This window comes from Arachis hypogaea, chromosome 6, assembly GCF_003086295.3.
Source record: "Arachis hypogaea cultivar Tifrunner chromosome 6, arahy.Tifrunner.gnm2.J5K5, whole genome shotgun sequence".
NCBI lineage: Eukaryota > Viridiplantae > Streptophyta > Magnoliopsida > Fabales > Fabaceae > Arachis > Arachis hypogaea.
The window spans coordinates 20,889,930-20,903,141 of NC_092041.1; the positions used below are offsets into that span (position 1 = coordinate 20,889,930).

A 13,212-nucleotide genomic window follows, 5' to 3' on the forward strand; every position below is an offset into this window, starting at 1 on the left:
TTCAAATTTTAAGTTTGGGTTGTTTTACATAGGTTGTTATTTTTTAAATTTTAAATTATTTTATTTGTTTGGGTTGTTTTACTTAGGTTGTTATTTTTTAAATTTCAAATTATTTTATTTAAGTTGTTATTTTTTAAATTTTATTTAGATTTTACTTAGGTTGTTCTTTTTTATATTATAACACTATTTTTTAAATATCTGTTAATTCTTTTTAGCATTATTTTTTAAAATTTTAAATTTTTTTTTAAATTGCAGCTACATAAATTTTTTTAAAGAAATTTAGAGTTTTAAAAAAATATATGTTAATTATTCTTCGATTATTACGTACTAATATTATTATATTATTATATTATTATAAAAATTTACGTTATGTTGAAATTTTTAAATTATTATTTGTTTAAGTTGTTATTTTCAAATTTTAAGTTTAGGTTGTTTTATTTAGTTTGTTATTTTTAAATTTTAAATTAAAGTCAACCAAATTTAAAAAATATTAGTTATGATGCAACTATAAAAGTATAAGTTACGAGAGATGTAAAACACCATAATTTAAAGTACATCAATCCCTTTCTTTACATATATCCAAAATCTCTCTATTTATTCTAATGGCTGGTATTCACAAAATTGCTGACATTAATCCTACAATCGATAATTTGTGTGTACGTATACGAGTGATACGGTTATGGACACTACCAAGTTATGAAAATTCTCCACTGTCATACTCAATTGAGATGGTTTGGCTTGATGAAGACGTGAGTTTTCTACTAATATTTTTCTATTTTATTTAAAATTTATATTATTTATATTTTAAATTTATTTGTTTATTCCCATCTAATCGTTTTTTTTTGTTCATTAATTCTAGGGAGGAAAAATACACGCCTCAGTTAAGAAGGCTTTTGTGTCTCGATTCGTGAATTTGCTGGAGGAAGGAATATCTTACCAAATAAGATATTTTGGTGTTGGACTCAATAAGGGTTACTTCAAGACTACATATCATGAATACGTGGTTAATTTAAACCAACGTACTGATGTGCACAGACTTCCAGAATCGTCGAGTATCCCACGACATGGATTTAAGTTTGTGAGTTTTGACACTCTCAATGCTCCTGGGTATGATTGCACCTATTTAGTTGGTAAGTTTATTATTTTAGAAAAAGTATAATTATTTATTTTATTGATAATTTATTCTGTGTTTTTTTTACAAATTTATTGACAATAATTTTTTTTATTTTAAATCATTTCAGATGTTGTTGGATATCTTGCTGAAATTGAAAATGAGAAGACTCTTGAAAAGAATGGCAAATCTACCAAATATACTGTTATCGAATTAGATATTGATGATGGGTAATTATCTATTTATTTTTATAAATATAAAAATTTTGCTAATCTCATCTTTTTAAATTATTATTTTAACTTATTTTATTATAAATATTTTTATTAATATTAATAAGTAACAAATATATTTTAACTAACATTAAGCTTTAGTTAAAATTTTTTAGATTCAAAGCCACCGTTTTTAAACGTCTAATTATTTAAATTTTTTAAAAAAATCACTTCGAATTGATTTAAAAAAAAAGGATTCAAATTTAAAAAAATAATAAAAAGCATTCTTTCCGCGGTTTGTTTGTTACAAATTTAAAATAATTAATTAATTATTAATTTTTTAAATTATATTTGATATTTTAATTTTATTATTAAATTTTAAATTTTAAAAATATAAAATATATATAATTTGATATTATTTTATTGGTAGTTACTTTTTAAACATTAAACATTCTATTTGATATAGAAAAATAATGGAGTGTGCACTTTTTGGCAACTATGTACATGAATTAAATACTTTTCTGGGATCTGACTGTAAGGATGGAGCTGTTGTCGTCTTACAGTTTGTTAGAGTGAAGTTATTTAACGGTAATATTTATCCATATTTTTTTAACAATATATTTTTATATATGAGTTTTTACTTATTGTTTATGTGAATTTTTACTCATTTTGTATTAAAATAAATTTTTCAAAAAAGATTGTTTTACAAAATTTCATGTATGGCATAAAGATATTCTTCAATCTTGAAGATACAACTGTCATCCAATTTAAAAATAGGTGGGTATTTTCTTTTTAATTCTTTAGTTTCATACTATGTGTGTGTTATCTAACATAATTTTTTTTTATTTTATTTATCTAGCTTTGTAAGATTTGAAGAATCTAGAGGTAATATTGGCGGAATTTCAAATGAGGCTGCATTCTTAAAAATTTATCAAGGCAAAACCATCGAACAGTTAAAAGAATTCGATACGGTAATTTTATTTTTTAAAAAAAATTGAGAAAAAAATAATTGAAATTCGTTGTACATAGATTATTTTTGTTTATTCATCTTATTTATTTAAAAAATTCACCAAATTTAGGGAATTTAAATCATTTTTTTTTCAAAATTCTATTTGTGTTGTCTTGGTTACTATAAGTCATATTATGGATACTCCAGACTGGTGGTACGGCCAATGTGAATGCAACAGGTCCACATATGCTTTTACAAAAACTTTCAAATGTTAAAGTTGTGGCCGTCTCCTTTTATCTATAACTCCAAGGTTATTTATTTATTTATTTTTAAATTAAAGTATATGCACATCGGATTAGATATTGAATAAGTCTATATTTAACTTTTTTTTTATGTTATTTTCTTTTTTAAGCAGGTATCGAATAAAGCTTGGTGTCATTGATAATTCTGACTGTGCATGTTTTGTAGTCTTTGACAAGGAGGCAAAACAAGTTTTGGGAAAGAGCTGTGTAGAGATACTTGATCCACTCCTATTGGTAAGATCTAATCAATATTTATTTCTAAAAATATTAGTGAAGATATTTTTATTGGTAATTTTTATATTATTTATTATTAATATATTATGTAATACCCTGCAGAAAGGAGATCTATCGGATACACCTACACTTTTGCTCAACCTAATTGATAAGACCTTTCTCTTCATCATTGAAGTTCAAATATCTGATAATCCACATTTTTCACCTTCTTATAAAGTTAAGAAGATGATTGATAATGTGGACCTCATAAATAAATTCAAAGAGGCTCACCCTATTCAAATTGTGAGTATAATTATAAGTGTACTTTCTATTAAAAATTAATTTATTTTTTGCTTCCTTGGTCATTAGTAGTATCTAATTTATAATTAATAATTAATTATAATTTTAGGATGTTGACTACACCGGTGGTTTGCTTCCAATTTCAAAGACATCCTCAATCATTGAAGGAGAGAAAGTAGAAGGTGCTAAGGTATTTGTTCAAAAAATATTTTTTTTTGTTTGTTATCTCAAAATTAGATCTTAATTTTATTCAAAAAATATTAGTGAGATAAAATCAAAGGTTAGAAAGAAGTCTTTAATTTAACGTGGTATTTTGTACAGAATTTGTTGCTTGAATTCTCCAATGAAGTTGCTGCCAATGATGAATCCGAATTGTTGGAAAATGCTATTACACCAACTAAGCGATTATCCTCGAAGTCGGAAGAATCGAAGGTAGAAGGAGATACCTCAACTTCCAAGAAGATCAAGATTGAGAAAGAAACTTGAGAATTTGGATGCACATGTTTTGGAATCCTTTTAGAGTCTATCTAATAGAATAATGTCAAGCATATGTTTGTTTTGGTGGAAACATTGTCTTTTCTTGAGTTGTTATTTTTCTTTTGGTTCTTTTCTATTTTTATGTTTGGAATTTAGAATTTTTTTAAATATAAATTGAAGTTATTTGGTTATTACTTGTGGTTTTATTTTTAATTTGATTTTCACCGTTGATATTCTGATAATATCTAATTTAATATTTAATATCATAAAGTTATAAATTTCTTCTTTAAATTATTGTTGATACAATTAAGTTAGTTATTAATTTTTAATGTGTATTTATTTTTAAAAAAATTAATTATAATTTTTAATTAAAGTATTATGTTTAGAATTTTAAATTTAAATTCAAATATATTTTTTTTAATTTTTACGTAAGCAATTTGAGAATATTTTTTAAGAATTTATATAATTTATAAGCTATTATGCTAATTACAAAAGGAGTATAATAAAGTAAATAGAATTAACAGTCTTATTAAGATGTGAGGTTATTTATACTATTTAAAAAAATGTAATACTGTTTAAATTTTAGAAAAGGTATAATAAAGTTAATACTGTTTATGATGACACTAAAAAAAATTATTTTTAAATTAACAAATTTCTATATTCTTAATAGACAACGAACATTTGATTAGAAAATTTTATTTAAAAATATAAAATTTATACTATCTAATTAGAAAATTCTATTTAAAAATTTAAAATTTGAATTTCTAATACTAATTTCTAATTAAGTAAGTTCTTAACCATTTCGATTTTTAAATTTAAATTTTTTTACTTGCCATATTTATAAATTTTTATTATTATCTTTTAGATTATTTCTCCACAATAGAAGTACTTTCATCTTTTTCTCTCTTTTTAAATATTTTTTTCTAAATTTACGATATTTATAAGGTTATTAATTTTTAGATTATATTTAATTTTATTATTTTTATCGATAAATAATAGGATTGATACTATTTATGACGAAACTAATAAAAATTATTTGTAAATTAACAAATTTCTATATTCTTAATAAACAACAAACGTTTAATTAAGAAAGTTTATTTAAAAATTTTTAATTTGCACTAGCTAATTAAGAAACTCTATTTAAAAATTTGAAATTTAAAATTCTAATACTAATTCCTAATTAAGTGACTTCTTAACCGTTTTCATTTTTAAATTTAAATTTTTTTTATTTGTCACATTTATAAATTTTCTATGTTTACTTCGTTTACGTTGTTATTTTTTAGATTATCTCAGCACAATAATAGAGGTACTTTCATATTTTTCTCTCTTTTTACTTATAAGTTATTCATTTTCAATTTCTTTATTTAAGGAAATGAAAAAAATATTTTAACTGTAAGTTGAATTTATTGATCGTGAGATTAAACTTATATTTATTTGAAAAAAGATACTTTTGAAAAAAAATATATATTATTTTCCATAAAATATGTTTACGTAACTGAATAAATGAGAATAAAAAGGAAATTAAAGCAACCAATGAAAATAAAACCTATGCGATTTTACATAGACATAAGAAGACACTAATTTCATATTCAGCATTTTAGAGAAACACAAAATACATGTTTTTAATGAGTGTTTGTGTATGACTATGTCTTTCATCATTTTTGTCTCAGTATTCAAGCACCATACATGTACTCCTGTATACTCCCGTGTCTATGTTTTGATCGATATGTATACCAAAAACAAACGCCGCCATATGTGTATTCCTGTGTACTTTATTTTTTAATAATATAAAAAAAAATTGATAATAAAAATGTATTAGGTATAATGTATATATATTTTTAATTAGTTAAAAAAATTATTTATTTGGTATTTTCAGGTATATATTGAAAGATGCAAGAAGTCCAAAGAGAAGCAAGATTGAAGAGAAAATTGATATTAAAAGACAAAGAAAATACAAAGCGGACCACAATTCAAGGTAGACTTCATACAAAAAATAACTAACATGTCATGAGTATTTTGGCCGAACGAAAGCCCATAAAATACAATATTTTCTATATATTATTTAGCTATTGACAAGTAATAAATTATTAATTTACATTGTTTTTGTAATATGTTACTAAATTTGTTTATGAAAAAATTACAGGAAATTCGAGTGATGGTTCCAATGATGTGCATTTTCAATCGGTGTTGTCGAACATTACAAATGGACTCAATACAGGTTGATTTTTGGATGATTTTTTTTGGAACTTACTTATGTGAATGTACATGCACTTTATGTATTTTGATATTCCTACTATTTATTCAATTATAAACTTTAACAGAAAATATGTTCAAAAAACTAATATCTCGAGTTATCTTATTAGATAATAACCCAACACCATATCGATCAAGGTCTCCAACTACTAATCTACACTATGTAGGTGAAAAGGAACGATGTTCCAATATTAGTGATATTAGTAATTCAGGTATCACATGCGAAGCATATGATAGCCCATGTCATCAGACAAGTCAAAAACAGTTTCAACAAACATCAAACAATATCCACCAGTTGCAAAGTCAGCGTATGTTAATATATGCTTTTATTACTTAAAAACCAAACATTTAACTTTTCAATTGGTCTATTAAAAACAATGTTTGATATATGCTAAATAATTATTATAGATTCATTGGAGTACTCAAATCGAATTAGATTGCAAAGGGATGCAAGACTGAATAGAAAGACTATGCTACTTCAAAAGAGACATGGTAAGATAAGCATGATAGATTGTAATTATCACAAAGCTAAAATTCTACTTCTTTTATCTTTAATACTACTTTCATAATATATATTCATAACTCAGCTGATTCAAACATTTAATATATATATTCATTTTTCTTTTTTTTTTATAATATAAAGTGTTTGATTTACTATCTCTAATGATTACAGGAGCAAGTACATCTAATTCAAATTTAGATACTAAAGAATTAGAAGAAATGTGCATAGCTGAAAAAGGAAGACACCTGAGACAAAGAAAAACATTCTTGAAGGAATTGGCTATAAATCTTTCAAAAATTTTTGAAGAAGTTGAGGATATTACTGAAAACACGACTATATTAGATGATTCTGTGCAAATTGAATACCCAGCCATATTCGATGTTGCTGAGAATACAGGTAATCTAAGAAGTAGCAATATCAGCAGTTTATTATTTACTATTGTTATGCTTCTTATAAACAAAAAATTATCGTTTAGTGTTCAAGTTTTTAAAATTCAAACTAAGATATGGTTATATATTATAATTTTTGTATTTGAACATTGATATATTGTAATTCTTATTGTTTGATTAGTGTGCATGTAAAACTTAAACCTTGAGGTTGGCATAAAAAAATTGTATTATATGATCTCATCTTTTTAATCTATAAATTGCAATCTTCGGTAATCTTTTATAAATATTATTTTTATACTTAACATGGTGAAAGAAAGATATATTTTTATATAAAGTATTTTTTTCAGATATAACTGAAACATAATTTATTATCTTGGTGATTATTAGATGTGATAGATATTGATGACCAAGAATTTTTTTGTCGACATTGCTACGCCATGATGTGGTATGAGGAGAGATCAGAAAAGTCTAAAACAGGATCCAATATTGAGTTCTCAATATGTTGTATGCGAGGGAAGGTACAACTGCCGTTTTTGCAACGTCCACCTCAGCTCTTGCAAGGTTTAATATCTGGAGCAGACCAGAGAAGCAAACACTTTAAGGATAATATAAGAACTTATAATAGCATGTTTTGCTTCACGTCCCTCGGAGGTAAAATAGAGACCTCTATCAATGATGGGACAGGTCCTCCCCAGTTCATTGTGAGTGGACAAAACTACCACAGAATTGGAAGCTTGGTGCCAATTGAGGGACAAAGACCAAAATTTGCGCAGTTATATATTTATGATACAGAAAATGAGGTCTCAAACAGGATAGAAATTTTCAGGTTTGATTCATGCATTCCAAACTGATTAAAAATTTATTTAGGTAGTTCGTACTTTGATTTTGGTTAATTATGAATACTAATATTTTCAATTGATGTTTTATACAGTTCAAGAACAAACAACAACAACATTGACCAGTCCTTAGTTCTAGATCTCAAGGACATGATCGATCAACATAATGTTCTTGCTCACACATTTAGGATAGTGAGAAACTACCTGAATCAAGGAGATATCGCAAATATAAGACTACGGTTGTACCGAAAAAGATCAAAGGATGCAAGAGTCTACAATTTACCATCTTCTAACGAGGTCGCAGCTCTAATAGTAGGAGATTTTGATTCTGGAGATGCAGGACGTGATATTATAGTTCAATTAAAGTCTGGACATCTGCAAAGGATTCATGAGACACACACCGCATTTATTCCTCTTCAGTACCCTATGATGTTTCCTTACGGTAAAGATGACTACCAAGAAGACATTCCTTTGCGAGAATCTCATAGGGCTGATGAAAATAGAAAGAGACAGCGTGTGAGTTTAAGGGAGTTCATAGCATTTAGAATACAAGAGAGAAAGGTCGAGTATGCAACCATTGTCAATGGTGGAAGATTATTTCAGCAGTTCTTGGTTGATTGCTTTTCTATGATTGAAGCACAAAGGTTGACCTACTACTGAAACAACCAAACCAAGGTGAGGAGTGATATATACAAAGGGATTCAAGATGCAGTTGTTAGGGGTGAGACATGTGCTTTTAAAGCAGGTAAGCGTATCATCCTACCTGCGTCCTTCACTGGTGGTATGAGATACATGTTTAATAATTGTCAAGATGCTATGGCAATTTGTAAGAAATATGGATATCCAGACCTCTTCATCACAATGACATGTAACTCAAGTTGGCAAGAGATTGGCAGGGTTAACAATCCAAGGAACTTAAAGGTTGAAGACCGGCCGGATATATCGTGTAGAGTATTCAAAATTAAGCTTGACATGATAATCTCGGATCTTAAGCAAGGAATTCCATTTGGAGTGCTAGATGCAGGTATTGCTCATCATCCAACCTTATTTTTAAAGAAATATTCCTTTAGATTGTTATAAAATAAATGGCAAAATATTTTCTTACTTAACGTATTGTTGATTTTTTATTATCACCCTTAATTTATCAAAGCACATACATAAAATAGATAGTTTAAATATAACATATAATTTTTTTGTCTTTTTGGTATAAGGGATGTATACGGTGGAATTCCAAAAAAGAGGTCTACCACATGCTCACATTCTTTTATGGTTAAGTGGAGACCATAAGATAACAACGACAACTCAAATTGATCAGTTAATATCTTCAGAGTTGCCAGATCCTGCTCAGCATCCAAAATTGTTTAGAGCTGTATCTACATATATGATTCATGGACCATGTGGTAGAGCATTCTCAAAATCTTCCTGCATGAAAGATGGGTACTGCACCAAATATTATCCCAAGACATTCAGTAAAACCACAGTTATCGATGATAGTGGATACCCATCATATAGAAGACGAGACACAGGGGTGGTTACTGAGAAGAAGGGAGTCCATATGGATAATAGGAATGTGGTTCCATACAATGCATATCTACTGATTTCTTATCAAGCGCATGTTAATGTAGAGTACTGCAACAAGTCGAATGCTATCAAATATTTGTTCAAGTATGTGAATAAAGGTCCAGACAGGGTAGCATTTGGAGTTACAAAGGAAGCTTCCAGTGGAGAGGATGCTCAGGTTATTGATGAGATCAAACAATTCTATGATTGCAGATATTTGTCTGCATGTGAGGTTGTGTGGCGAACCTTAGCGTATGATATTCATCAAAGGTGGCCTTCAGTGATGAGATTAACCTTTCATTTGCCTGGAGAGCAAAATATCATCTTTAAAGATGATGACGATCTTGAAGAAATCGTGGAAGAAGAGGAAGGGAAATGTACAATGTTCTTAGCATGGATGGAGGACAATAAAAAATTTGAAGCAGGTCAAACTTTGACGTATGCTGAATTTCCAAATCAATTTGTTTATGATAGAGAATCAAGGGTATGGCATCCACGCAAAAGAGGGTATTCTATCGGGAGGTTAAATTATGTTCCACCGGGTACAGGTGATATTTATTATATGAGAATTTTGTTAGCTGTTCAGAGAGGTTGCACAACATATGAGTCTATTAGGACAGTTAATGGAATTACATATTCTAGCTTCCAAGATGCTTGCTATTCCATGGGACTACTGTGCGATGATAGGGAATTCATTGCAGCTATTAATGAGGTAGCTAAACTTGCATCTGGTCATCAATTGAGAAAATTATTTGCGATGCTACTGATATCTAATAGCATTAGCAACCCAGAGCGTGTTTGGAATGCAACTTGGACATTATTGGCTGATGGAATACTATATGAGAGGAGAAAAGCTTTGAAAAACCAAGGTATTTTACTATGTCTTTTTTTTATATCAAGATTGTATTATCTTATTATCTTTATTTTTATTAAGAATATTAATAGTTTTATTTTAGAATTACTTATTAAATATTTCATAAAACCACTATGTGCTTTTTCTAGGACTAAACATGACTGATGACGAATTGAAAAACCTCTGCCTTATTGAGATTGAGAAGATACTCAACAGCAATGCGAGATCTTTAAGAGACTATCAATCAATGCCATATCCTGAGATGTCTCATGTTCGCCTTTTTCAGAATAAGCTAATAGAGGAGGAGTTAGCATATGACACAAATGAGTTGACTCATACAAACTTATATACAGAACAAAAGATGACTCATGAGCAAAGGTTAGTATTTGATGAGATACTCAATGCTGTTGTTACAGACTCTGGTGGTTTTTACTTCGTTTATGGGCATGGTGGGTGTGGTAAGACATTTATTTGGAATGGACTTTCTTCTGCTATTCGGTCTAGAGAAAAAATTGTTTTAAATGTCGCATCCAGTGGAATTGCTTCTTTACTCCTACCTGGTGGCAGAACGGCTCATTCTAGATTTTCAATACCCATCACAATTACTGATGAATCTACTTGCAACATCAAGCATGGCAGTTTGAAGGCTGAGCTGCTCATCCAAAGTAGCTTAATAATTTGGGATTAAGCTCCAATGCTCAATAAAATGTGCTTTGAAGCACTTGATCGGACGCTCAGGGATCTTATGTCAGTTACCGATCAACATAAGACACATCAACCATTTGGTGGTAAGGTTGTTGTTCTAGGAGGTGATTTCAGACAGATACTTCTGGTGATTCCGAAAGGAAGTAGACATGATATATTGGCATCCGCTATTAACTCATCCCATCTGTGGTCATTTTGTAAGGTTCTGAAACTGCATACGAATATGAGGCTTCTAATGTCTTCTTTGGATCAAGATGAAGGTGAAATGAAGAGATTTACTAATTGGATACTTGATGTTGGAAATGGAAATATTGGCTCTGTTGTTGGTGATGAATCAGAAGTTGAAATTCTAAATGATCTATTGATTACAACTACTGATGACCCTCTCTCTCATTTGGTAGACTTTGCATATCCAAATTTGTTGCAAAACATGTCAGATTACAGGTATTTTCAGAGTAGGGAAATTCTTGCACCCACGCTTGAGAGTGTCGAGAAGGTAAACGATTTTGTCTTGATAATCTTTCCAGGGATGGAAAAGGAGTATTTGAGCTCTGACACAACATGTCAAGCTGATGAGAATGAAGATGTACAACAAGAGTGGTTCACACCAGAGTTCCTAAATGACATCAAATGTTCGGGACTACCCAATCACAAGTTGACTTTGAAGCCAGGAGTCGCTGTAATGCTACTGCGAAACATAGACCAGACTTTAGGTTTATGCAACGGGACAAGATTAATAGTTAACGAACTTGGCAGCAATGTAATTGGAGCGACGGTAGTGACCGGTAGAAATATTGGAGATAAAGTGTACATTCCAAGAATGAACTTGATCCCTTCAGATTCAGGATTGCCATTTAAGTTCCAACGGAGACAATTTCCATTGACAGTATGCTTTGCAATGACCATTAACAAGAGTCAGGGTCAATCATTATCACATGTAGGGCTTTATTTGCCAAAATCAGTGTTCACCCATGGACAACTTTATGTTGCTTTGTCAAGAGTTAAGAGTCGCAGTGGCCTCAGGGTTTTAATTCTAGACGAAGACGGCAATCCAAAGTCATCAACAACAAATGTCGTGTTCAAAGAGGTTTTTAATAATATTTAGGTAAGAATAATATTATTTTTATTTTAATAGCATGTTATAATTTATACTTTTGTACAAATATTTACTATAGATATAACTAATTTATCTATAACTCTTTTTTCAGATTTGAAATGAAATGTGTAACAAGGAGCACAACATCCTATGCCAATTGCTTTTCTAATGAAGTTAGTAAGATACTAAGTTATCGATCGATAAATTTTTATTAGCTTTTTACACAAAATTTAGTGTAAATTAACATGCTATTATTACAGTTATATATGTTCTTATTTTTTTCATGTCTCCCTCCTTATGGTTTAAGAATATTATAAACTTCAAACTCTTCTATTTATATTTTACTTTGAATAAAGATAAAACAACATATTTAACACGTTTATTATATAATGACGATGATAGTTTTTTACTAAATTTAAAAAAATATATGGTTATAAAATATTATTTTTAATTTAACTTATCAAATTTAAATATAAGCCCATGCATCGCACGGGTTTAACACTAGTATTAATATAGACACAAATTGACAAAGCAGAGTTGAGCGGTAAAATAGTAGAACAATCATCATATGAGAGGGAGGCTCTAAGAGTACTATGAAGTACCTAATTAACAAAGTAAAATATTATTTAATATATAACCTTAATTAAATCTCTCTTAAGTTGTGGCACATAAAAATTGATGAGACTCAGTTTGTCATTGCAAAAGAAGAAGCTTTTAGGTGAGAGTGACCTAGTTAGGATATCAGCAACTTGGTTTGTTGAAGAAATTATAAGAAGCTTAATCAGTCCTTCCTGAACTCTATCACGAATAGCATGATAGTCAATCTCTATATGCTTAGTCCTTTCGTGAAAGACTGGATTAGTAGCAATATATAGAGCGGATTGATTGTCACAGTACATAACAATAGGATGAGAGAGAGGTATTCTAAAGTCTTTCAACAAGTAAGAAAGTCACGCTCCCTCATAAGTGGCAAGAGCCATGACTCTATATTCAGCTTCAGCCGAGGAGAGAGCTACAGTGTATTGCTTCTTACTTTGCCAAGAAATCAATGAACTTTTCAAGAAAGAAACAAAATTTGGACAAGCTCCCCAATCCGAGTAAGAGAAGGTCGTGAGTGTGAGATTGTTGGAGGTGAAAAATAGTACTCCCTTGAACAGAGCACCTTTAAGATATCGAAGTACATGCAGAGTGGCTTGGAAGTGTTTTGTTGTGGCACAATTTAAAAATTGACTGAGCTTGCCAACTGCAAAACATATATCTGGCCGTGCATTGGTGAGGTAAATCAAACGTCTAATTAACTGTCGATAAGGAGCAACATTATCAAGAGGAGTTCCTGAAGATTTAGATAGATAAGTTGTGTAATCTATTGATGTGGAGGCTGATTTTGCATTCATCAACCCAAACTCATCAAACAAGTCAAGTGTATATTTGCGTTGTTACATGGCAATGCCTGGTTG

The 13,212-nt window shown here is 29.3% G+C and overlaps 2 protein-coding genes across 2 annotated transcripts; both read left to right on the forward strand.

The window, feature by feature from the left end:
* The first annotated feature begins 602 nt into the window (after nt 1-602).
* On the forward strand, nt 603-8,201 carry LOC140173640 (uncharacterized). Its single transcript, XM_072198137.1, has 12 exons — nt 603-731; nt 860-1,130; nt 1,242-1,341; nt 2,685-2,778; nt 3,406-3,516; nt 4,855-4,867; nt 5,705-5,779; nt 5,883-6,026; nt 6,223-6,306; nt 6,488-6,712; nt 7,093-7,531; nt 7,637-8,201. Exons 1-12 carry the CDS (start codon nt 603-605, stop codon nt 8,199-8,201), a joined length of 2,250 nt encoding a protein of 749 aa, XP_072054238.1.
* Nucleotides 8,202-8,357: 156 nt separating this feature from the next.
* Nucleotides 8,358-10,642, forward strand: LOC112698138 (uncharacterized). Its single transcript, XM_029298863.1, has 3 exons — nt 8,358-8,565; nt 8,753-9,970; nt 10,104-10,642. The coding sequence occupies exons 1-3, from the start codon at nt 8,358-8,360 to the stop codon at nt 10,640-10,642; spliced, it is 1,965 nt and encodes a 654-aa protein (XP_029154696.1).
* The last annotated feature ends 2,570 nt before the right edge of the window (nt 10,643-13,212 follow it).